A 25,653-nucleotide genomic window follows, 5' to 3' on the forward strand; every position below is an offset into this window, starting at 1 on the left:
AAGTACCAATACATCAGATTAAATAATAATAAATTAATTTTAACGACGAAATAAAAACATTTTTTTTCTCTCTGTAAGCAGTTTTTAGTCAAGTCATCAACATCAAAAACAGCAAACGGTCAACTAGCAATCTGGCAACAACGCACACATCTCGTTAAACATCGAGATTGAGAAGGTCACGTTTGACGTTTGTATCCATAGATGAGGCATGTGGTAGTTGCACCGCTTACTATACTAGAAAGCCTAGAAGGTGCTTGTCAAAAATTCCAATATGGCGGGAATAGTGGTGACAGTTTGTATTGTGGAAATTGAGTTTTTTGAGGATTAGACGAATTTTTACGGTTTAAAATCAAAACTTGAGGTTATTTGCGTAAGTTATTTTTGTTTGCTGCCGTTCATAAGTTTTTCAAGCCACATTCTAACAGCAATTCAGGATAAAGCCCAACCGGGTCAGTTTTTTACTTTACAAAAAACCGGATCTAACTCAACAGTGGTTGAACACTTTGAAGTGGGATAATTTTACTCCAACACTATACTCAATGGTAGGTGCAAGTGCTTTCTAGTACAGTAAACTTATTAGGTACTTGTTACATGCACAGGTATGTGAGTTACATTTTAAAGCATCCTTCATTGTGAGAGCAATATAAATAATTTTGAATGAATGTTCTTCGTAATGACATAAGAACCATTTACCAGTTTTGCTTACTTAGTTTCAAAGATTTACAGATTTTCTTACATTGAACAGTGTTTAAACTAGTTTGCTGTGGGTTGTACTTTCCAGGACAAATGTTCTAACCAATTTGTTTAGGCTGTACTTGATTGTGTATAAAAAAGCTCTATCTACACTTATCTGGATCAGGAATGAACCTTTTTTTGATTTTTCACTCACAACTTGCAATCAACTACACGAAACAATTTAAAAAAACATATTTCTTACTACATCTGCATACGTTTGTGTATAAAACGAAAACCGCTAACGCCGCCATTAAAAGTGACATTTTAGGCTTTCTAGTATAGAGGGCGGTGCACTGTCACTTCATATTTATGAAACTAGTGAAGAACTTAACCTAACCTTTTCAAAACTGATCACCAGAGGGAGTATCTTTTATCTTGAATCATAGGTTATTGTGTTTGTCTATGGGTTATTGGTTTAGATTAGAGTTTAGGTTAAAAGTTATTCATAACATCCAAATTAACTGGACTTCGATTTTCAACTTGAAACGTATCGCACGTCTGTTTCGTGGGCGCCATTTTTGTCGCTAAGAAACCACGTTTCTTGAAACGGTGTTCAGAGAAATTTGAAGTTGACGACCGAATTCCGCAGCCGATCGAGTGGAAGTGTGGGGCCTCTAAGTGGAAAAGTCGATTCCTAAAGGTCTACGGGGAATTGTCTTGTGCGGTGCACTTCCAGGAGGCGGAAAGGGTGAAAACCTAGGTCAAGACCACGTGGATGTGACAGTGATGGTTATAGTTTCCACGAGGAATGACTATATCTTTTACTCGGATCGTGCCCTTAATCGCTCTTAGACTTTTTTGTGTACACATATTAGTGTTTTTTGTAAAATTCTGCAAGCGGGAGGGATGAGAGTTTCTCAGACGCACGCAAGTGCCTCTTCCGCGGAACTTTAGTAATCGTGTATCGCGTAATCGCGCTGTTAAACTGGCTGAACGTCTCATTGACGAGTGGCCATCGTAACCACAACACACACACACACACATCCAAATTAACTGACAATGTTATTATTTTCAAGTAACTTGATATTAATTTTAACTTTATGTAAGTATTTCAATAATAATTTTACTAGTAATATGTAGTGAAAACAAATAACTCAAAAAGTGAATCAATATATTTGAAGGTACCACAACAACCTTTGGATTAACCTGTACCATTCCTGCAATTATCCGTGGGGCGTGGTTTTCATGGGAGAACACAAACACCTTAACGGAATTTGACTCTACAAAAATGACCAATCGAGGCACATGTATAGATATTAGAGATGACTATCATGTAAACTATACAATGGTGTTTCATAGGGAGCATGAAAATTGTTTTATTTGCGTGAAAATTCTAGTAAGAACAGTGAATGTTTTAGAGAAAATGGAAAGTAAGTTTGGTGAAGTAGTTCTGATAGGTAACAAATAATTAAACGGTTTTAGGTCCATGTATTGCACGGTCGAGTCATAGCGAAGGCAGTGTTGAGCATGTGTGCAAGGCTTTGGATCCACATCAACAGCTTATTACATTGTTTTCAGAAAATTATGTTCCTGTTAATTGCCGGTCCTCTCTTGAAGGAGTTTGGAACTTTGCCTATCAGAATAGGTTCAAGTTTACAGGTTAGTTTTGATGAATAAATTATCTGTGGTATTCAAAATGTTTAGAATGCTCTGTTTTTAGGTGAATGTAGAAGTCCGGATGCTCGAATAAGGTCCTGTCAAACTGCCGGTTCACAATTTTTCATTACCAATCAAAAGTTTAACATCACTTATAAGCAGTGTGAGGGTATGACTGGTACTTTTGATGGAGGTAAATATGAACAGACTATTTTATTATTATGTGTCACAGATTGAACTTTCCTGTATGATGTTCTCAGTTTATTCTGGTCAATAAAAAAGGTGATCTTTTGCAAAATGAGAAAAAACAGAGTCTGGTAAATATTAGCTCTACACAAATTTTGAATTCAAAATATTTTTTCACATAAATCATGATTTATACCTACAATATATAATATGTGGAAAATCAACTGTTTTGGAAAACATTAAAACCTGCCATGATTTGGTGAAAGAGCCAAGAAAAGCTCATACAATATTGCCAATAAATGTAGAGTTAAATTATTGTTTTGGCTGTGTAATATAAGATAAAAGTAGTGATGGGTAAATAACTTGTAAATATTTTACTGTACCAGGAAAACATGACAGTAGGTTACAAATACTGTGTTACTAGCACTTCAAATTTTGACACCACTTTTCTCCCTGACTATACCAGATCTTACAGTGTTTTTTTAGGGTATTGGATAGGAAATTTAATGAGGAATCCAAAAATGTGCTTAAAACAGTCACTCAAAGTGGGTTTTACAGACAATTTTATCTCTGACTGTCCTTTCCAACTGTGTTTCTGGCAGTTACTTTGACACCGCCTTTCTCCCTGAATGTACCAAATCTTGTAGTGTTTTTTCAGGGTATTGGATAGAAAATTTAATGAATATTTCAAAAATGTGCTTAAAACAGTCATTTTCTCACTCGAAAGTGGGTTTTACAGGCAATTTTGCCTCTGACTGTCCTTTAAAACTGTGTTTCTGTCATTTCAAACTTTGACCACTTCTCTCCCTGACTGTACCAAATCTTGTAGTGTTTTTTTAGATTATTGGATAGAAAATTTAATGAAGATTTCAAAAATGTGCTTAAGACAGTCATTTTCTCACTCAAAGTGGGTTTTACAGGCAATTTTGTCTCTGACTGTCCTTTAAAACTGTGTTTCTGTCATTTCAAACTTTGGCACTGCTTCTCTCCCTGACTGTACCAAATCTTGTATTGTTTTTTCAGGTTATTGGATAGGAAATTTAACGAGGATTTCAAAAATTTGCTTAAAACAGTCATTTTCTTACTCCAGGAAAGTTTTACAGGTGATTTTCTTCCTGACTGTCTTTTCAAACTGTGTTTTTGGCAGTTCAAACTTTGACACCGCTTTTCTCCGTGACTGTACTAAATCTTGTATGTTTTTTTAGATTATTGGATAGAAAATTTAATGAGGATTTCAAAAATGTGCTTAAAACAGTCATTTTCTCACTCCGAGAAAGTTTTATCGGCAATTTTGTTCCTGACTGTCCTTTCAAACTGTGTTTCTGGCAGTTCAAACTTTGACACAGTTTTTCTCCCTGACGATGCCAAATCTTGTAGGGTTTTTTAGGTTATTGGATAGGAAATTTAATTAGGAATCCAAAAATGTGCTTAAAACAGTCATTTTGTCACTCAAAGTGGGTTTTACAGGCACTTTTGTCACTGACTGTCTCAAAGCTGTGTTTCTGTCATTTCAAAATTTGACACTGCTTCTCTCCCTGACTGTACCAAATCTTGTATTGTTTTTTCAGGTTATTGGATAGGAAATTTAATGAGGATTTCAAAAATGTGCTTAAAACAGTCATTTTCTCACTCAAAGTGGGTTTTACAGGCAATTTTGTCTCTGACTGTCCTTTAAAACTGTGTCTCTGTCATTTCAAATTTTGACACTGCTTCTCTCCATGACTGTACCAAATCTTGTAGTGTTTTTTTAGGTTATTGGATAGGAAATTTAATGAGGATTTCAAAAATGTGCTTAAAACAGTCATTTTGTCACTCAAAGTGGGTTTTACAGGCAATTTTGTCACTGACTGTCTCAAAGCTGTGTTTCTGTCATTTCAAAATTTGACACTGCTTCTCTCCCTGACTGTACCAAATTTTGTATTGTTTTTTCAGGTTATTGGATAGGAAATTTAATGAGGATTTCAAAAATGTGCTTAAAACAGTCATTTTCTTACTCCAGGAAAGTTTTACAGGTGATTTTCTTCCTGACTGTCTTTTCAAACTGTGTTTTTGGCAGTTCAAACTTTGACACCGCTTTTCTCCCTGACTGTACTAAATCTTGTATGTTTTTTTAGATTATTGGATAGAAAATTTAATGAGGATTCCAAAAATGTGCTTAAAACAGTCATTTTCTCACTCAAAGTGGGTTTTACAGGCAATTTTGTCTCTGACTGTCCTTTAAAACGGTGTCTCTGTCATTTCAAATTTTGACACTGCTTCTCTCCATGACTGTACCAAATCTTGTAGTGTTTTTTTAGGTTATTGGATAGGAAATTTAATGAGGATTTCAAAAATGTGCTTAAAACAGTAATTTCCTCACTCCGAGAAAGTTTTATCGGCAATTTTGTTCCTGACTGTCCTTTCAAACTGTGTTTCTGGCAGTTCAAACTTTGACACAGTTTTTCTCCCTGACGATGCCAAATCTTGTAGGGTTTTTTAGGTTATTGGATAGGAAATTTAATTAGGAATCCAAAAATGTGCTTAAAACAGTCATTTTGTCACTCAAAGTGGGTTTTACAGGCAATTTTGTCACTGACTGTCTCAAAGCTGTGTTTCTGTCATTTCAAAATTTGACACTGCTTCTCTCCCTGACTGTACCAAATCTTGTATTGTTTTTTCAGGTTATTGGATAGGAAATTTAATGAGGATTTCAAAAATGTGCTTAAAACAGTCATTTTCTTACTCCAGGAAAGTTTTACAGGTGATTTTCTTCCTGACTGTCTTTTCAAACTGTGTTTTTGGCAGTTCAAACTTTGACACCGCTTTTCTCCCTGACTGTACCAAATCTTGTATGTTTTTTTAGATTATTGGATAGAAAATTTAATGAGGATTTCAAAAATGTGCTTAAAACAGTCATTTTCTCACTCGAAGTGGGTTTTACAGGCAATTTTGTCTCTGACTGTCCTTTAAAACTCTAGATAGGAAATTTAATGAGATTTTCAAAAATGTTCTTAAATCAATCATTTTCCCACTCCAAGTGAGTTGCATAATATATGGTACATCATCGTAATAATAAAAATAGGCTCTATGAGTATTTAAATATGGAGCCCATAAGAAAAATGAAAGTTGGTGATGGTAACTAAAAAACGAAAGGTCGAATATCAAAAATGATAATGCCTCGTTGTAGAGGACGAAAAGAGAAAATGGTAAAGTGTTTTTTGTTTTCTGTTACCTACTAACGACCATTATAACCACCCCCTGTTCAACATATAGTATTCTACAGGGTGCGGAATAACACACAGTCTTCTCCACTATAAATTTATTAACCCACCAGTTAATGGGGGCGCGCTCGACTAGTTTCGGGCATAGACATGCCCATCATCAGGAGCTTAAAAGCTGAACAAGGCCAAAATGCTATTTTGCCCTTGTTCTGCCCTCAGCAACATATATCTGAAAGTTTTTGCACTCCCCTGTACGTTTGGGGCTCCCGCACCTACGGGATGGGGTCCCCCCCCCCTCGGTTTTTACTTTTATAATTTTAAAATTAATATTTAGCATGTTAATAGTTACTAAGTGTAGTTAAGTGTTTTTTCTCCATGATAAGTTTGGTTGCCTTCCATTAATGATAAGTTAACTCTTTGCTACTAATGGGTCTCGCTGTCTATCCCTGTATAGAAAGACAGCGTCTAATGTGTTAAGCAGCTTTTAAGGTCCTGATGATGGGCATGTCTATGCCCGAAACTAGTCGAGCGCGCCCCCATTAACTGGTGGGTTAATAAATTTATAGTGGAGAAGACTGTGTGTTATTCCGCACCCTGTATTCTTACACCTCCACTGCGAGACAATGGACTTCTACTTCAAACTATATAGTATTCTAATTTGGTTAATAATGTAATGTTTATAATTGTTTGTAAAAAGGCTTTTCTTAACGATTTTTTAATAATATCTCGTGTTACAAAAAAGATAGAGTACTGCAGTTTTTACACAACGATAGATAATCTGATTGCTTATGAAATAGGTAATAGAAAGCTATAGCATTGCATTTGATTTTTTCGTGATATCTAATATGAAAGTGCATGTTTGGAAAAACGACCTCTACCGGAAAGACCGCAAACTAAATGTAACATTGTTTTGGGGCATTTTAAAGGATAGAAAATGCCGCAAAAACGATGTCTCTACGATTAACCGTTTTTGAGATATTTCATTTCTTTCAAAGCAAACTTTGAACTACCCCCACCACTTTTTAGAACTCTTATTTTATAGAGTAAGACCATTTTAGATGTTTTTCCATTGTTAAGCTCTTTAACTTTTGCTCTTCTTGGTGTTTTACAGTAATCTAGAAAGTTATCGGTAGCTAGAAACTCCTGGAAACTTTTGAAAACCCCTAAAAGACCACAATTTTCTGAAAATGCATTTGATATATTTTTCAATTCTTGTAGCTCTAAAATGTATTTTCATCTATGTAGAAGCTTGTCACAGTTGAACTATAGAAGACTAGACTATCTCGGACTTTTTTAATCATTTTTAGAAATATATTATCTTAACATTGACGTTTTACAGTCTTCTAAATTGATAATTCTACGCAAGGAGAATTCTAGACTGCCTCTATTCTAGCTCATTTCTAAGAGTACTGAATAGAAGCTTTAAAGGGCTACATGTTGTCTTTCTGTACCAATTTAACAAAAATCTAATAGTTTTATGGTAAAAAAAGTGGTAAGCTTGGAAAATTTAAAGAGGGTAATGCAGGACTTTTTCCAGATCTTATAAGTTAATTAAACTTGTCCCTTTTATTGTTTAGATTTAGATTCAGTTTCAATTGCTACTGCTTAACGTTCAGTCAATCAGAAATAAAACTGATGAATTTTCTATATTTCTCGAGGACGTAAATGGTCCAGAAATACTTTTACTTACCGAACATTGGCTAAAACCGAATGAGCCATGTTGCGTTCCTGGCTATTTGACGGTCTCTGTTTTTGTGAGGGAGAATTCAATTCACGGCGGCATTGCCATCTTACTTAAGCAGAATGTATGTAATATTTACAGCGTTAGTCCAGTTTTAAAATACAACGCCCTGTTAGTGGAAAAGGAGTTTGAGTTCTCTATAATTTATATTAAGAATTTTAATATGTATGTGGTATGTATGTATAGACCTCCGGGCTGTGATTTGACTGTTTTCTTTCAAAGACTTGATGGTCTTTTGTGCAGCTTCCCTTTGAACTCAAGACTGGTTTTGGGGGGTGATCTTAACGTTAATTATGATAACAAAGCATCTTTACAGACTCAAGCATTGGACGACGTGTTTGGGTCCTACAATTTGCCGATGCTTGTGACCAGTCCGACGCGTATTACCCGTGATTGTTCTTCAATTCTAGATTATTTCTGTACCAATTTTGATTCGAAAGATGGGACGGTGGAGGTTTTGCCTGCAGCCCTATCTGATCAAGATTCTGTTTTGGTTGGGTTCGCGCCTGGGGTTGGTCGAGGGTTTCAGGGGGGGCGGATGGGCAGAGTGTTCAGCGCGAAAAATCTCGAAATCTTCAGGGAGCGGTCCGCGGCCGTGCGGTGGGATATGCTTGCCTGTTCGCCCTGTCCTCTGGAAAGTTATCGGTAGCTAGAAACTCCTGGAAACTTTTGAAAACCCCCCTCTGGATTCATTTCACCGTGGGCTGACCGATCTCTTCAACGAAACCTTTCCGATTAGGAGGAGGAAGTTGAAGAATAAAAGGAATAGGTCATGGGTGACATCTGGCCTGAGGGTCTCCTCGAGGGACTTACGCTGTCTTCACTATATTCGCAAATTTAATATCAACACAGGCTTTTTTGTAACATATTTTAATTCATATAAGCGAATTTGCAGAAGGACCATTAGGAGTGCAAAGGAGATATAGATATAGGTATTTTAGACACCGCTTTTCAAGGGCTCGTAACAAAACAAGGGAAAATTGGTCTATCATAAATGACTTGAGAGGCAAACACGCCTCGTGTAGCGGTGCGAATGACTTGGAACCCGATGCTCTGAATGCTTTTTACTGTTTTGTGGCGGAAAGAACAACCTCTAACATTGTTACTCCTTGCAGTTTCTACTTTTGCCCTACTGATGTGGCTGAGCTGAGGGACGTGATTTCGCGCATCGTGAATCGTAATTCCTCCGGGTACGATGGGGTGTCCATTAGGGTGTTTGAGAGCCTACGGTGCCAGCTTTGTTTTCGCTTGCGGATGCAATTAACGTTTCTTTTGAGACAGGCGAATTTCCTTCCTGCCTGAAACGGGCGGTAGTGATTCCATCCACATAAGGGTGGGGACCATCCACATAAGGGTGGGGACTCGGTGGACCTATCGAAATTCCGTCCTAATCGTTGCTTACCACTCTGTCGAAGGTGGTTGAGAAGCTGGTAAAATCGAGGCTGGTTGGTTTTTTGTCCGCTTTTGACATTTTAGACTCCTCCCAGTTTGGTTTTCGGGAATCCAGGAGTACGAGCAATGCAGTTTTTTCACTTCTGGAGACACTCTACACTAGCCTAAATGCTAGGGATGTGACTGCGGCAGTATTTTGCGATATTTGACTGCGTGGATTGGGGGGTGCTGCTGCGGAAACTTCACCGCTATGGGGTGCGGGGGACGGCTGCTCGGTGGTTTGAGGAGTATCTTTCGGATAGGATCCAGGTGGTGAGGACTGGTGGCGGTGAGTCTGCGCCCTTGGTGTGTCATCGCGGCGTTCCTCAGGGTTCCGTATTGGGCCCTATACTTTTCTTGATTTATATAAATGACCTCGCGACGCTGAATGTTCGGGGTGCATTTACACTTTTTGCCGACGATACGACTCTCTTTTGGCATGCGAGAACGGGTGGAGGCCTCAGGGAGATGATAGCCTTGGACTTTCCAAAGGTTAAGGGATGGTGTGATGCAAATTCCCTTATCTTAAACATCACCAAAACAAATATACTCACCTTTGGTTCTGATTTTGAAGAGTTATATATTGGCGATCAGCATATTGAAAACAAGTTGGTCACGAAGTTTCTGGGTCTTACCATTGACGATAAGCTTAAGTTCGGGAACCATATTTCTCAGTTGAGATTTAGGTTGGCGTCGGGTTGTTATGCCGTTAGGGTGGTCTCGGGCGAGCTGGGGACTGAGACCGCTAGAATGGTGTATTTCTCACTTTTTGAGTCGCATCTGCGCTATGGTATAGCGTTTTGGGGATTTTGTTCTCGACAGCTGTTTAACTCAATTTTTGTCATACAGAAGAGAGCGCTCCGGTTCATGTGCCGTGCGAGAGCTAGGGAGCATTGTAGACCACTGTTTGTTAAGCATGGAATACTGACATTGACGTCTTTATTGGTCCTCGAGACGATGTGTCAGACTCACAAAACAGCTTGTGATGGAATTTCTGATTGTTCACATAATACGAGGTTGAGCGAGGAACAGCGTTTCCGCCTGCCTATGCCCCGGTCGACTCTTGTCAGGGGATCGATTGTGTATGAGGGCCTCAAAATCTACAACCATCTGGACAGAAAATATAGGCTAATGCCATACCCACAATTTCGAAGGGGGGTTAAGAGTGTTCTATTAACAAGGTCTTATTACAGCCTGGAAGAGTATTATAGTGATAGTCTTTAGTGTCTTTGGACGTCTGCAATTCTAACTAATTTTTATGGTTGTACTTATTTTTAGTTTTATTGTTACATTTAACTTCTTTTTACTTAACTTCTATTTACTTTGCTTTGTACACAAGAATTCTGTTTTGCGTATTTTGACTTTGACTTTGACTTAGTTATTTGAAGAGATAGCAGAAAAAGTTAAATAGAAATCTTCGTAGAGAATAAGGAATTACTTTTTTTGAATTATATTTTTCCATTTAAATTTTTAGAGTTTTTGGACATTTTTCATTTTAGTAGTATCGAAAAGCTCCCTGGTGGTGGATTTAGAAAGCTGAAAATTATTTCCAGCATTTTCTCTTGGCCATATTTACTTGTAGCCATACTATGTATAGTTTCCGAGGAACAGCCGCGTGCTGGGACATTCTGTATATTTGTGAAAGATTAATCTGACACTAGGATACCTATATTAGCTACTATTAAAAAGAATCGCAGTTATTACGTTTAAAAAAAAAAAATTTCGCTAAAATTTTCTAGTGGTTGAATACAGTTGCCTGGGAGATTGGTACGTAGGCAAAAACCATTACTTTGCTGTAGCCAATACGAAAGAGTCCAGAAAAGATGAAAAATATAGATGTTTTTTGAAAAACCGCGACGATGATTTGTTTATTGGGGTTTCGATAACAGCAGAATGCAACACGCTAAAGACGGTGGAGAAAAGTCCCGAAAGATTACACATTACTCCTGGTATATTTAAATTTGTTTATGCTGCTAAGTTCAGCAGTATTTTATGTGCTTTGCTTTTTTAGTTAAAGCAGAGGTGGTTGAGCCAGGTTGCCGTTTGCCCCAAAATTTTTCGGGTGACTGGATTAATACAGCAAATATTGACGCTGATGTAGCCATAAATGAAACACACATTATTGAGACATATTACCCGGATGAGGGTCGTTACCGAAGAACTATATACGTGTGTAAAGAGCAAAAAGATACTAGAGTAATGATGGCTAGATTAACGGTTGATGGTTGGTGAGTACTATCTATACACACATTATTATAAAAAGTATGCGGCAATTATGGTAAGAGGGTATTCTTTTAGCCATTTAAGAAGAAGTCTTTAATGTCATAGTTTTCATTGTTTTTTCTTAAAAGCAGAAGATACAGAAACGTTAATTTTGGTACACATTGTGTGATTGATAGCTATTGATGAAACATGGGGTGTGGAAATGTTTACAGGGTCGCCAACTAAGAATGTGAGGTCTCTATGTAGGAAACCAAAAAATGATACATGCTTGAAACAAAAATTAGCACTTTTAGCACTGAAATCAAAATGTTTGTTGTTTATCTCATCAATTTTACAGAAAACAAATACTGTGTAGGTACTTGGTTGAAAACAGAGTACATATTTACCGATTTTATCAATATTTTCAGTGCTACTGTTTCTACGTTTTGTAGCAACCAAGCAGGAAATGTTCAAGTTAGATAGTTTTTTTGTTGTAGCTACAGTTGCAGTGTCTGTCTTGTTATCCTCCACTAATTTATGCTTCTCTTTTTGAAATAAATATTATTCCAAATCTTATAACACCAACACCACCAAGTGCACAAAACTCTGCTCAATATGATGAGATTTTCTTTATTGGAAATCAATCCCAATCCACTGACGCGTTTCTGCTCAATGCTTTTTATTTGAACCAGAACTTTCACATTCCCGGTAAATTGGCAGACATTTTTGACATTGGCAATGAAGGTAACACGGAAAGTTAAGTTAGTTTTCTAGACATTAGTATTTAAAGAACTTTATCGTATCATTGAAGATTAAAACTATTTTATATGAAATTGGATAGGAAATTTAGTGAAGATTCCAAAAATATGCTTCAAACAGTCATTTTTTCACCAGGAAAGTTTTACAGGTGATTTTCTTCCTGACTGTCTTTTCAAACTGTGTTTTTGGTAGTTCAAACTTTGACACCGCTTTTCTCCCTGACTGTGCCTAATCTTGTAATGTTTTTTTAGATTATTGGATAGAAAATTTAATGAGGATTTAAAAAATGTGCTTATAACAGTCATTTTCTCACTCAAAGTGGGTTTTACAGTCAATTTTGTCTCTGACTGTCCTTTCCATGTGTTTCAACTGTGTTTCTGTCATTTCAAACTTTGACACTGCTTCTCTTCCTGTCTGTACCAAATATTGTAGTGTTTTTTTAGGTTATTGGATAGGAAATTTAGTGAAGATTTCAAAAATGTGCTTAAAACAGTCATTTTTTCACCAGGAAAGTTTTACAGGTGATTTTCTTCCTGACTGTCTTTTCAAACTGTGTTTCTGTCATTTCAAACTTTGGCACTGCTTCTTTGCCTGACTGTACCAAATCTTGTATTGTTTTTTCAGGTTATTGGATAGAAAATTTAATGAGGATTTCAAAAATGTTCTTAAAACAGTCATTTTCCCACTCGAACTGGGTTTTACAGGCATTTTTGTCTTTGACTGTCTTAAAACTGTGGTTCTGGCAGTTCAAACTTTGACACCGCTTTTCTCCCTGACTGTACCAAATCTTGTAGTGTTTTTTTCTGGTTATTGGATAGGAAATTTAATGAGGATTTCAAAAATGTTCTTAAAACAGTCATTTTCCCACTCGAAGTGGGTTTTACAGGCAATTTTGTCACTGAATGTCTTAAAGCTGTGTTTCTGTCATTTCAAATTTTGACACTGCTTCTCTTCCTGACTGTACCAAATATTGTAGTGTTTTTTTAGGTTATTGGATAGGAAATTTAGTGAGGAATCCAAAAATGTGCTTAAAACAGTCATTTTCTCACTCAAAGTGGGTTTTACAGGCAATTTTGTCTCTGACTGTCCTTTAGAACTGCGTTTCTGTCATTTCAAACTTTGATCACTTCTCTCCCTGACTGGACCAAACCTTCTATTGTTTTTTCAGATTATTGGATAGGAAATTTAATGAGGAATCCAAAAATGTGCTTAAAACAGTCATTTTCTCACTCGAAGTGCGTTTTACTAGCAATTTTGACTCTGACTGTTCTGACACTTGTGTATTCTTTTGGGGATTACACATTTGTCGATATCCACTCTTTCCTTCAATTCTAAGGTCTCTCGTAACATGGAATATTTTGGCCATAAGGACGAAGCAGAATATTCTGCAGCGAGTTTTGCAAAATATGCTAGCAACACCGTTTCTTCTGCACCTCGAACTTGCACTTGGTTTCGCCACACACAAAACTGTACATATTCTTTCTCATACTGGACTTTTCCGGAAGCAAGTTCAACCTTAGAGTGTTGGCTGCAGCCAATATATTATCAGGAATATCTAAATTTTGCCATACAATTTTGTTGATTTTGTTTTCGCATTGCCGTTGCCAATGATACGATAAAGCTTTGAATGTAACTCGATTATTAGCGATTTAACACCCCCCACGACTCAAATCGCATAATAATCCTGTTACATTAATAGCTATAAAATTACTAGCACAACTATCTTTGGTTATGCTTCACCGAGAATTACTTATAATAAAACTTGTGTCGTACTCAAGACGTATTTTCCGTAGTTGTACTTGAGTATCAGATTGAGATTCGTTTATAAATACGGGCATTTTAGATATAAATGGCTTGAATTTTGATTTATTTCTACATTGCTGTTTGATTTCTTTTTTTCAGTCAAAAGGATTACATCTGCTTTGATTTTGTCCCTCAGCACCACAATCTAATCAGGTACAGAAAAGGTGCTGCAGTTATTAAAGACGATTTCAGTACTGTATGCTCTTGGGTTCAATTCAAAAATCAAGTAAAGTGGCGCTACAACTTGTTTTTAAAGAAAAACCCTGTTCCAGTTAAGTGTCCTGTAGCTGGAAAATTCAATTTTACACAAAAGGGTGATGTACCATTTGAAACTAGGTAAGTTTGGCAAAGATGCAAGAGATAATATCGTAATAACTTGAAAGAAAGTAGAATATGATTTAAATTGCGTAAGTTTGACCCAACTTTCTCCTGTCTCTTATAATTTTCCAAGGTGAGGGTCAAATTTAAATTACTCTGCTCAAAGTCATATGTGCACCATTTGCATAAATCGCAGCACTGTTCGTAGTGTGTGATTGATCAAAAGCTAAGCTAAGTGCGTGCTTGAAATAAGAAAAATGCTATACTCCTGTAATTGTGAGCTTTTGTATGACTGGTCATTCGAAGGATTTCTAATGGTATGAAGGGCCTATAGGCGGGGTAAAAGTTGATTGAAAAGGTTGGAAATGGAGCGGAAATGGATATCTCTCTCTCAATATATCTCTTTTTTATTCTCTATACAAACTTCTACTCAAGTAACACAATAATTCTTTCCAAGTGCAAAATCATACTCTTTTGCTTTCATTAAAATTAAAGCATTTATTTATTCTCTCCGCAGTTGTCCTGTACTTAAAGTCAGTTAGTTTGTACTATAGTAGTAAGTGTTAGAGAATTGTTAATAAAACCGGAATGAAAATAGAAATTGAGCGTGATAGTCATTTCTCGCACGAGGAAAGTGGTCCTTCGAAAAATTCGAAAAGTCCCAACAACTAAAATTATAAGTTGAAGGGCGCCAGTAACCTATAGAGTCAGTTTGACACTAAGATCCTTGGTTGGACGGAGAGAAGAACGCCGTCCGTCCACTACCTTTTTCCACAATCACGTAAGGTTATAAAATCTTTCTCTTGATGGTCATTTCGAATTTTTAAGTCTTCGGATCAGCGGACATCAATTTTTTTGTTCTTTCAAAATTCCTTTTGGATCAGCAAATAAAGTTTTGCAAAGTTTTATTTAGGCAGTTTTGAGAAATCTGAGTTTAAACTTTGAGCAAAGAACAACAGGTTTCATTGTTGACTAGAATACCGATAACGTCAAATTAGAAGGTGAATTAGAGATGACAAATGTATAAGGTATCTGTCTGGTCTGTCTGGTCTGCTGTCATCGCATCTGACCATGAGTAATGTTACTCGTTCTCTTTTATGTAATTGAACCATTTTCTATTCAACTTGTAATGTAACTTAACTTGAGTATAAGGGTCATCAGTTTGGTTGGAACTTGGTCTCATTTTAATGACGTCATTGATTTACCAACTGCTTCTGCGTACTTGATAACATGGATTTGATAAACATCCATGTTGTTTCTATTGCAGAATCTTGGGTGGAGTGACGTTGAGTCCTCGACCTAACATTTACTGCAAACAAAACATATCCGACTTTTCTGTCTGTGACGAAGAACAAAAAGAGATTGCGATAGATGAAAACTACTGTCTCTCAGTGGATCACAGGGGTAAACCGATAGATATATACAGTAAGTTCAATTATTATTAATATGTATGTCTTGGAAACGACTCATTGTTCTGTGTTTAAGGTGATCCCGATTTCAAGATGAAATGTATTGGTTTCTGGAAAGAAAATCTCAAATCGTATTTGATTACTTACGACGAACTCGACCCATTTTCCAAATATCGTTGTTGGGTTTACCAACGGGCTGACTTAAATCGAGTCTTAATGTCACAAGGTATTATTATTATTGATTAAAAATCTTAGTTGAAAAGTAAATCTTTTTGATGGAATTGAACAGCGATCGGGCCATTTTGTGACTTGAAGCAGACTGTGTATTCCTGGAATTATACGGAAGGTGCAACTGTGGCTTTGGTTATGGAGGAATACGAAAGAGAGCGTAAGTATTTCAAGCACATAAAGTTTACTTTTAAATTATTGCTAGAAAGATAAAGTTACAAAAGTTATTACTTTTGCGGCAATGGGACCTTCCCGTAGTTTTTTTTATTTAATTTTCTTAAAGAGAAAGTTAAAATTGGTCTTTGTCAGGCAAAAAAATTGGTATTTATTTTTTTATGGGAAACTGAAAATATTTAAAATAGCAGAGATATGGCAACGTTGAGTAACTCCGACAATGACGACAGTTTGTTCAAATGCGCGTTATCCTCATACTACTGAACCGTAGCATAAGCACGTGACATACATAACGTGAAGGATTTTGGTGTCACATGACGCTTTGAATGGTCATAAAAATTATTGTATGTCACAAATATCATTCGGAGCTAATCTAACTTGTTTAGTTTTGTCTTTGTGTGCATATCAGTTTAAATAGTTTTATAAAGGGTGTCTCAACAAGAGCGCCGGATTTGAATTTGCCGCCATTTTTTTTGTGCGACTAGTTTGATATTTATATTTTGACAACTGTCATGTACTGACCTCGCGATTAAAAGTTATGGAGCGGTATTCGAACGAACAGCGTTTAATTATTGTGAAAACTTACTACAAAAATGGGGAATGTTTCGCGGAAACAGTTCGCAAATTACGTGCAATTTTCGGTCGCAACAATGCGCCAAATGAGTCGACAGTTCGCCGTTTAATTAAAAAATTTGAGACAAAATTCAAGTTGACGGATGAAAGGAGCACTGTGCGCCGCCGTCCTTGCCGGTCCCTTGAAAACATTGCCTTAGTGAGGGAAAGTGTGACCGAGAATCCAGGCACTTCCATTCGCCACCGTGGCCCAGAATTGAACATTACGAGACCCTCTCTACAACGAATTTTGACAAAAGATCTGCATTTGCACGCATACAAAATTCAACTGACGCAAGAACTCAAGCCAAGGGATCATGCGCAGCGCCGTGGATTCGTTGATTGGGTGCTGGAGCACCAAGGACGGTAAACAGTACAGGATTGCTCGATCGGCCGATTTTGTTTCCCGGCGGCGAATGAATTCTGACGTCACAGTGGGCCTTCGGGCGCACAATACGCTAAATATTCGCCCGAGACGCTATGTACGAGATTGTCAAGGGTGCCTGTGATTTCGGTTTACTCCGACCCCATGGTGACGTAAAAATCGTCACCGGCCCGAGCCGATACCGGCAAGATTGCGCTTATGGGATTAAGCACTCCTGTACTGTTTACAATCCTTGCTGGAGCACTACCAAATTGATACTGATTTCTCGAGGAAAATCATTTTGTCCGATGAGGCACATTTTCAGCTAAACGGGTATGTAAATAACCAGAATTGCCGAATTTGGGGTGCTGAAAATCCCCGTATTATACGGGAAAAACCAATGCATCCGCCGCGAGTAACTGTTTCGTGTGCATTTTGGGCTGGCGGAGTGATTGGACCGTATTTTTTTGAAAATGTGGCTGGAAATGCGCTAAATGTTAATGGTGCGCGGTATCGCAAAATGTTAACCGAGTTTTTGTGGCCCGACTTGGATCATATTGATGTGCAGGATATGTTTTTCCAACAAGACGGTGCGACCTGCCACACAGCTCGCGAAACAATGGTGTTACTGCGTAATAAGTTTCCAGACCGTGTCATCTCTCAGTTTGGCGATGAAAATTGGCCACCAAGATCCTGCGATCTAACGCCGATGGACTACTTTCTTTGGGGTGACGTGAAAAAAAAAGGTGTATGTAAACAAGCCACAAACAGTTGAACGCCTTAAAGAAGAGATACGACGCGTTATTGCTGAAATAGAGCCACAGTTATGCGAAAACGTGATCCAGAATGTTCGGATGTCGTATTTCATGTTTAATCGCAACTATTCCTCTTAACGTTTAATTTATAACATACTGTAAAATGATAAAGTGTTAGTAATTTGCTTCGCAAAGAACGTAAATGGCAATCCAGTTGATTGCCACCATAGTTTTCACAAGCTGAAATCCGGAGGCATGGGAATAAACGTTTTGTTATCACTTTCGCTGTTTTTACAGTCTGGCATAAACCACGTCTTCATTTTAAATAAAATATAGCAAAATAGTATTTATTTTAAAGCACAAATACAACGTAAACGAACAAACCGAAAAAAATAACAACACGCAAAAATAAATTAGCGTTCAAATTGAAACCGTAATCTACGGAGTTGCCGGCTTGTGCTACATTTGATTTGATTGCTTATGGGGGCATCGACGTAGAAGAGGACGCAGCCAATCAGAATAATACTAGATTTCAATTTTAAATCGACTTTTTAAAATGTATAGGCTAGTAAATGCGAAAATAGTTACATTTTCTGTCTCTAACCATAGATCAATCAATCAATCAAATCAAAAAGTAGCGTTACTGTCGGAAACAAAGTCATTGACAAAGCCCTGAAAACACATACAAAAACAGCAAAAAAAGAACATACATAATTATTACACTACACATACAATATGAATCACACATAATTACACCTTACAATTATTAAAATAAAAACAAAAAGGCAGTTACCCTGTATAACAGAGGAGAAAAAGGATCAAAAACACAAACAGTGCTGCTTGATCAATTTATGGCAGAACAAGGTGTCCTAAGAACTGGAGTAGAATTCGTCCAGAGAATAGTACGTCCGGTCAAGCAAAAACCTCTCAGCCTCACGCCTAAATCCATGCGCAGATGGCTGGCCTCTCACGTGGAGAGGAAGGTTATTGAAAAGTCTCTTGCCACCGTAAATAAGCGACGACTTAATCTTCTCCGTGTGAGGAATGGGAAGCCTCAAAACGAATCTACTGCGAGTCACCGAGCCGGAGCCCTCGGACAACTGCCCCCCAAACTTGCCACGGACAAGACAAATCGTCTCCAAGATGAAAATGCAGCACAAGGTGAGGATACCATGTTCAATGAAAAGGGGTCTACATGAGGCCCTGTATCCAACACGACACAAGGACCTCAATGCACGCTTCTGCAGGAGAAATACAGAATTGAAGTGGCTTCGAGAACAAACTCTCCAGAAAGCTATGTCGTAGCGAAGATGGCAGTCAATCAATGCATAGTATGCACTCCTAGCTATATGGTAATCCAGATTGCCAGAGATTACCCTCAATGCATGGCAACCCGACGCCAGTCTAGAGCACAGACCGTCCACATGCTCAGCGAATCGAAGCGAGTCGTCAATAATAAGACCAAGAAACTTGTTCATTCCAGGGGCGCACCCTCAACAAAAATCTCCTGCAATGAGCATCCAAAATGTAGGATCTTGGTCTTACTGATATTTAATGACAGTAAGTTGGAATTGCACCAATGTTTGATTATGGAGAGGTCCCCATCAATAGTCGCAGTCAATGAATCGGCGCTCTTGCCGCTCCAAAGAATTGTCGCGTCATCAGCGAAAACAGTGAATTGTCCGTTAATAGGGAGCGAAACAATATCATTGATGTATATCAAGAACAGCAAAGGTCCAAGAACAAAGTCCTGAGGGACACCCGAAGTTAACATTAACTCTCCAGAACCATGGCCCCCGATGAAGACCTCCTGGCTTCGGCCGGACAAGAAAGAGCGAAACCACAACAAAGAAGCGGCTCGGAAGCCATAAGCTTCAAGCTTCCAAAGCAAGATCTGGTGTGGTCGAGAAGTCGCAAAATACCGCGGCCGAAATAACGCCGGAGTTCATGCGACCATACAGATCCTGAAGAAAAGAAAAAATAGCATTATTCGTGAGAAGCTCATGACGCTCCAGAAACGACATCATCCGCCTCCGGACCAGCTTCTCCAGCACCTTAGACAGTGCCGGAAGCAGGGCAATTGGTCGATAGTTAGAGAGAGAGAGAGCCCTGAGGGACACCCGAAGTTAACATTAACTCTCCAGAACCACGGCTAAAGATAAAACTAAATGATAAGTACAGACAACAAGCGCAATGTAATTAAATTGGCACCCAAAAAGAAAGCCGTTTACGCTTCAAGAGCTTTCTAATGTATTTCGGCCGCTTCAGTTGTAGGTAAACTCTAAGAGATGGCGCTAATACAGCTCGTCATTACAGACATAGTCAAATAAATTTGAGTTAAGTTACTCGTATTTTAAAAACAAAACAAGATAAGAATTTCTGGTTTAAGGTATCGATAATAAAGATTCTAATTATTTTAAAAGTCAAAACAGAATCCTAAAGGTCACGTGACCGTTTTTAGTTTTAAACTGACACACTAAATCACGTATTTATTTGTAAGATTAAAATGTCATTTTTAACGTCACGTGACAGTTTTTATGTTTAGACTATTTTTTTTAAATCGCGTCCCTCTTTTTTATCGTCCAAACAGATACTGAAGGTCACGTGACTCCTTATAATATGCAAATGGTCACGTGACGATTTTCAATAATAAATATATTTTCAAAGGTCACGTGACTCTTTTTTTACTAAAAGTATTATTTGAAGTGACGTGACTCTTTTTACAGTTCATAAAGTCGCATAACGATTTTCAATAATCAAACATATTTTTAAAAGTCACGTGACGGTAAATAGCAAAATAATGTTTAAAGGGTCACCTGACCGTTTTTTAGTTTGAACTGAGATTTTTTTTAATTACATGACTCCTTTTAATGCGCAAATGGCCACGTGACGATTTTCAATAATCAAATTTAATTTTTAGTCCACGTGACTCTTTTTTAACTTCAAAACGGATCCTAAAGGTCACGTGTTTTTTTAAAGATGAAAAATGGATTTTATAATGTCACATGACAGTTTTGAATGTCAAAATGTTATTTAAAGGATCACGTGCTCGTTTTTCAGTTTAAACTGATATTTTTAATGACACACGTTACTCTCTTTATAATGTATTGTACCGTCGTACTCCTTAATGACACACTTCTTATACAACACTGTATATTGTTTACAAACAATAAACTGACACTGACACTTAACCTCGTAATCTGACAACTTCGACTTCACTACAACCATCAACTCAACAACTCCCTAACCAGGCCTGGTTCAGCTGCTTATATAGGCTTCCATGGTTTCTAGAAAATTCCCAAATATTCATGAAATTGACTTTCTCTCTCACACTCATTAAGCTATAACATAAATCTCTCTCTATATAAGCAACGGAGCCAGGATTTTCTAGAACACAGACAAAAGAATGTAGAACGTAAACAAAGCAACGTAACATACAGGGGTAACAACAAATAACTAAAGAAATCCTAACTAATAATCAAAAGTTAGCTTTGCAACAGTATTTTCAATTCAAAACGTGTTCACGTCAAACCGGAATTCTAATGGTAACGTGACGGTTTTATATGTTACAAATGTTATTTGAAGAGTCACGTGACTCTTTTTACAGTTCATAATGTCGCATGACGATTTTCAATAATCAAATTTATTTTTAAGGGTCACGTGATTTTTTTTTACAGCCAAAATGGTACCCTGAAGATCACGGGACTGTAAATGACAAACTATTATTTGACGGGTCACGTGACTATTTTCAATAATTACATTTTATTTTAAAGATTACGTGACCGTTTTTTTAGTTTTAAACTCTAAATCACGTGACTCATTTTAAGGTAGAAATGGTCACGTGACTGTTTTAAGATTAAACATGGAATTCATAATGTATTAAGTATAAAATAACCCTTGATGAATATTAAAAATAACTAAACTAAAAATACAACGAAGTGAAACACAATAATTAAAGAAAACACACAAAATCTGTTATTTGTTTCCTTAGAAACAAAACAAAAAATGTGATTTGTCAACTAGACAACACCGCATTAAAGTTGATGTTTTCCAACAGTCAAATGATCGGAATTGCTGCGTCTGGCTATAAAGTTACGCGAATATGCGTTTAGTGGTGCCATCTCACGCTGCTTAGTTAAATTAATTTTCAGTTCCATTGCCACTGTTTGTCTATACTATGCTCTAACTAAATTTAGAACCAAGAATGAATGTTAAAGTTTTTATTTTTTATCATGGGGGAAGGCCCTATGTTATTCAATATTATTCTGGCGTATTAAAAATTTTTTAATTGATTTTTTTTCCTAAGAAAGTATATTATAGCAGAACTAATCATGATATGGCTAAGTTTGCGAAGATTGCAAAGCATTTACATGATTGTAAATGCTGTTTTGTGATACTCTATGAACTTGATACAAGTCAGACACTAAAGAGAACGCTTTATCAAATATACTATCAAATATTTCACTTTCGAATTCGTAAAGTATCACCAAAAACCATTTCAAATCACGATTTGATACCAACTCATTTCGAATCGAGCGTTCGCAATCCGACCACAGTTGTAGTTCAAATGAATCTTTATTTCAGGAGATCAATGTCCCATGTACTTTGACGACGGATCGAATCCGTATTTGGATCCAGATTTGCATATAATTCAATTCGATTTTGGATTTGAATATTTTAAAAGTGCCTCTTCTAGTATTCGATATAATTTAGTTGGCGTTTTTACTTGCATTTTGGTATTAATTTGTTAAACATGTAAACTGGTTGCCAGGTCAATCAAAACAGTGAATTTTTTGGGTCAATTCTTTTTGGAGACAATTTTGATTTTACTGCGGTTTTGATTGTCATTGACCCTTTTGGCTTACGGGTAAAACTCTGATTTTAATGTACTACAACTGTACAGGGTGTCTCAAATTCGTTGGATTACCTCCTTTGAAGTTCATCAAGTAATACTGTTAATTTTCTTAATAACTACATACAATCCTACTAAATCTAACTATAATGGTAAACACTTGACATCCCTACAAAAATGTAGCTTTTCTATAAATTAAATAAATAAATTTTCTTTATTTTCTTGAAAAAAAAATCCTTATTTTCAAGACAATATGAACCAAAGACACTTTTTTTTAAATGGAATACCCTGTATATTTTTGCAGATTTCGAATAAGCAAAAAATTACATTTTAAAAAATATACATCAGTGTCCTCCATATTGGTTCTAACATGTATTGGGATCTTGGTAACCGTAAGAGCTACAGAGTCGGTTAAATGGGGTTCGACCTGCGGTCTCAGGATTTTATCGTCGAATTATTTAGTCTCAATCATTTTCCAAGCAAAATTTTGCAAAAAACCACCTATGCACAGTTTACTCGATAAAACCTGAACGTCTCAGGATATTTGACCTATGAAAATAAGTAATAAATAATCCACAAAAAGTTGAGAAGGAAAACGCCCACTATCCGTTTAAAACCTTCACCAATGGGGTCATCAACCAATTTTTTTTATTTTGTTAATCGATAGCGCTTCAAACAATATTTAACACGTATTTTTTGTTTTTGGCTTTAGAAGGATTTAAACCTAAGAAAAAGTTTTTAGTATTTAATTATTAAATTATAATAAAATAATAATAGTAAAAACTAGTAGTGTAAGTTTAAAATTATCAGTTAAAACAAATTTTTAAACAGGAAACTTTACAATATTATTGTTTTGAACTGAAAATTGGACTATAGTTGATGACCCACATACAAAGCTGGTTTCTATAGGATATATGGTGTCGAAAAGGGCTTTTTTGATCAATTCCAACACTCTGAGTCTCTAAATTGCACGATTTTAGAGGGTACTTTTAGAAACTTTTTTCATATTTTTAGACGACCTACCATATCCTGAAGTCCTGCGCATATATTATGAAACATCCAGTATACATGTAATATAGCATTAAAAAAATCAAAATTAAGACACAGACGTCACTAGAGAAAATTGACTACACCATTGGATTCTACGAAAAAATTTCTATAAGAACACGTTTCAACTTCTCGATAAAAGTGATATTTCTCCATTTCCCCTTGTATATTGGTACGAAAAGAGTTATGAAAATTCTGCTGATACCATGTTTAATTCCTCGAAAAATAATATACAATAAATAAATCAATACAATCAAGTGAGATACGAGACAAAATGTCGAAAATGGGACACCCTGTACTATACAGGGTAGGAAAGAAACGCGTGCAAAAAGACTAAATAGAACTAAAAAAAATACTGTTTTGGTTGAGGTGGCGCGGAATTTATTTAGATCTGACAGCTTAAAAGACTGATACATATTTTGTCTATAAGTTAGTCTAAATAGTAATGCTGAGTAGACCCCATTAGTTGGTATTTGAATATTTTTATTATTGTGACCATACAAGGTGGTATACCAGATGTCCAGTTGAATTTTGGATATAAGAAATCGGATTTTCAATCTTTTGAGTATGTACGGTTGATTTACCTGAAAAACTTTAAAAATTCAAGTTGAAAAGTGCCTAATGCCTGTTTCCCCGACATTTCTAAGTCAATTTTAAGTTGAGGTTTGAATGTGACACATTTGGGGCAAAATAGCTCAGTCTAAACTAAACTTATCTAAGCTGTCCTTAAACTCAACTTGTTGGGCAAACGGACATTACAGGCGTAAATAAATGAAAACCCATTTTTCATGTTAATCTTCTATGTGATAATGAATACATATTCCGTCCTTACATTTTAGTGCTATTAAAAAAAAACTATTTTATTTAAGTAGCTCCTTAGGCCCTTTTTTGAGGCCCTTTAGGGTAAAATCCCATTTAGGCGATTTGGTAACAAATTGAATTTCCTATAATTTTTATTTCTTGACATTTTCTTAATATAATAATAGGATAATTCTCGTTTGATGATCAACAATATTTTCAAAACTTAGTTTAAGGAAGTTCAGAGATGAATAATTTAAGTTTTTAGTGATACTGTAAGATCCGTCCAAAGCAAGTCTTAAATTTTACTTTTTTGTATAAAAGGTTGTTTTTTACTTTTTTATGATCGATCAGAAATGTTATTTTGATTATTTTCTTATTACATAGACGTACAAATTAAGAAATATGTATTATTTATTATAATCCTCCTTGATGCCATGAAAATTACGTGGCAAAATATTAATTAATTCACTCTGGGCAATTGCGATCAATAACCATACGATTTGCTTATATACAGAGTGACGATTTCTTGAGCCTTTACATGGAAAACTGCATTATTTGAAGAAATACAAGAAAGGTTAAATTGGAGCAAAATTGCGCCATTTGCAGTTTAATAAAATACCGCTGAAACCAAAAAAATTTGAGAAAATTATGGTAATCATTTTCTTATGAGCGTAATATTGGATTTTTAAATTTTTCATTTAGACAGTTATTTCTGCTCATTAGGATGTTATTATGTTGGGGTTCAGTGTTAAAGTTTTATAAAAAAAAAACAAATATTTTGATAGTGTTGCGCAACATCTGGGTGGCATCTGTACTCAACTTTATGAGTTAGAAAGTACAGATGACGTCAGAGAATGGTTTTTTTGAAATAGTGTTGAGATTGTGTTGGAACTGTTAAGCTGGTTGGCAACATTTTTCTTGTTGACTTAAAAACGGGATTTTGTGATCGATGACACTACTGGCAGAACTTGCCATTAGAAATCTGTTCTACTTCTTCAGGAAACAAATCTATTTGGTACAGCTCTCCTGTTTCAATGTCAGTAATAGTCACGGTGCCCATCTCCATGTTTGAATCAATGACAAGTGAGAACAATCAACAAAGCCTATACAAAACTTTTCACTAGAATCCGGATTACGCCTTTTCTATTTTCCTTAATCAACAAACACAACAAACAATAACAAATGCCGGAAAGGCTAATACATAACCTCAAAAAAGCGTACATTGTCATTGGTCAAAATTGACTTCCAACATGAAATCAACAAATCCATCAGCTCTGAGGCTTGGTGGAAAGTTGAGGCTATGTTGTTTTCATCACAGATTTATGTTGACTTAAAAGACAGTGACAGTTGGATCCACCATTAATTCATCAGCACTTTAAGAACACTTTTTATAAAATTGTGGTGCTTGTGTTGGCAACAATACCTAAACTGTTGACTTAA

At 36.4% G+C, this 25,653-nt stretch overlaps 1 protein-coding gene across 1 annotated transcript; it reads left to right on the top strand.

Annotated features, from left to right (window-relative positions):
* Positions 1-1,188: 1,188 nt before the first annotated feature.
* Positions 1,189-24,614, top strand: udt (protein undicht). The gene is made up of 11 exons (XM_081977522.1): positions 1,189-1,777; positions 1,857-2,105; positions 2,158-2,334; positions 2,396-2,524; positions 10,629-10,838; positions 10,901-11,117; positions 13,753-13,989; positions 15,239-15,396; positions 15,457-15,606; positions 15,670-15,768; positions 22,098-24,614. The coding sequence occupies exons 1-11, from the start codon at positions 1,735-1,737 to the stop codon at positions 22,262-22,264; spliced, it is 1,836 nt and encodes a 611-aa protein (XP_081833648.1). The 5' UTR covers positions 1,189-1,734; the 3' UTR covers positions 22,265-24,614.
* The last annotated feature ends 1,039 nt before the right edge of the window (positions 24,615-25,653 follow it).

This window comes from Ips typographus, linkage group LG4 (assembly GCF_016097725.1).
Source record: "Ips typographus isolate SLU linkage group LG4, UJ_Ityp_2.0, whole genome shotgun sequence".
NCBI classification, from domain to species: domain Eukaryota; kingdom Metazoa; phylum Arthropoda; class Insecta; order Coleoptera; family Curculionidae; genus Ips; species Ips typographus.

What these genes read in the sequence shown, in the direction of transcription:
- udt (XM_081977522.1), top strand. Translation starts at nt 1,735, where the DNA reads ATGTTATTATTTTCAAGTAACTTGATATTAATTTTAACTTTAT. An exon ending in AAGATTACACATTACTCCTG is followed by an intron (nt 10,839 to 10,900) that starts GTATATTTAAAT and finishes TTGCTTTTTTAG; the next exon opens with TTAAAGCAGAGGTGGTTGAG. An exon ending in GATGTACCATTTGAAACTAG is followed by an intron (nt 13,990 to 15,238) that starts GTAAGTTTGGCA and finishes TTTCTATTGCAG; the next exon opens with AATCTTGGGTGGAGTGACGT.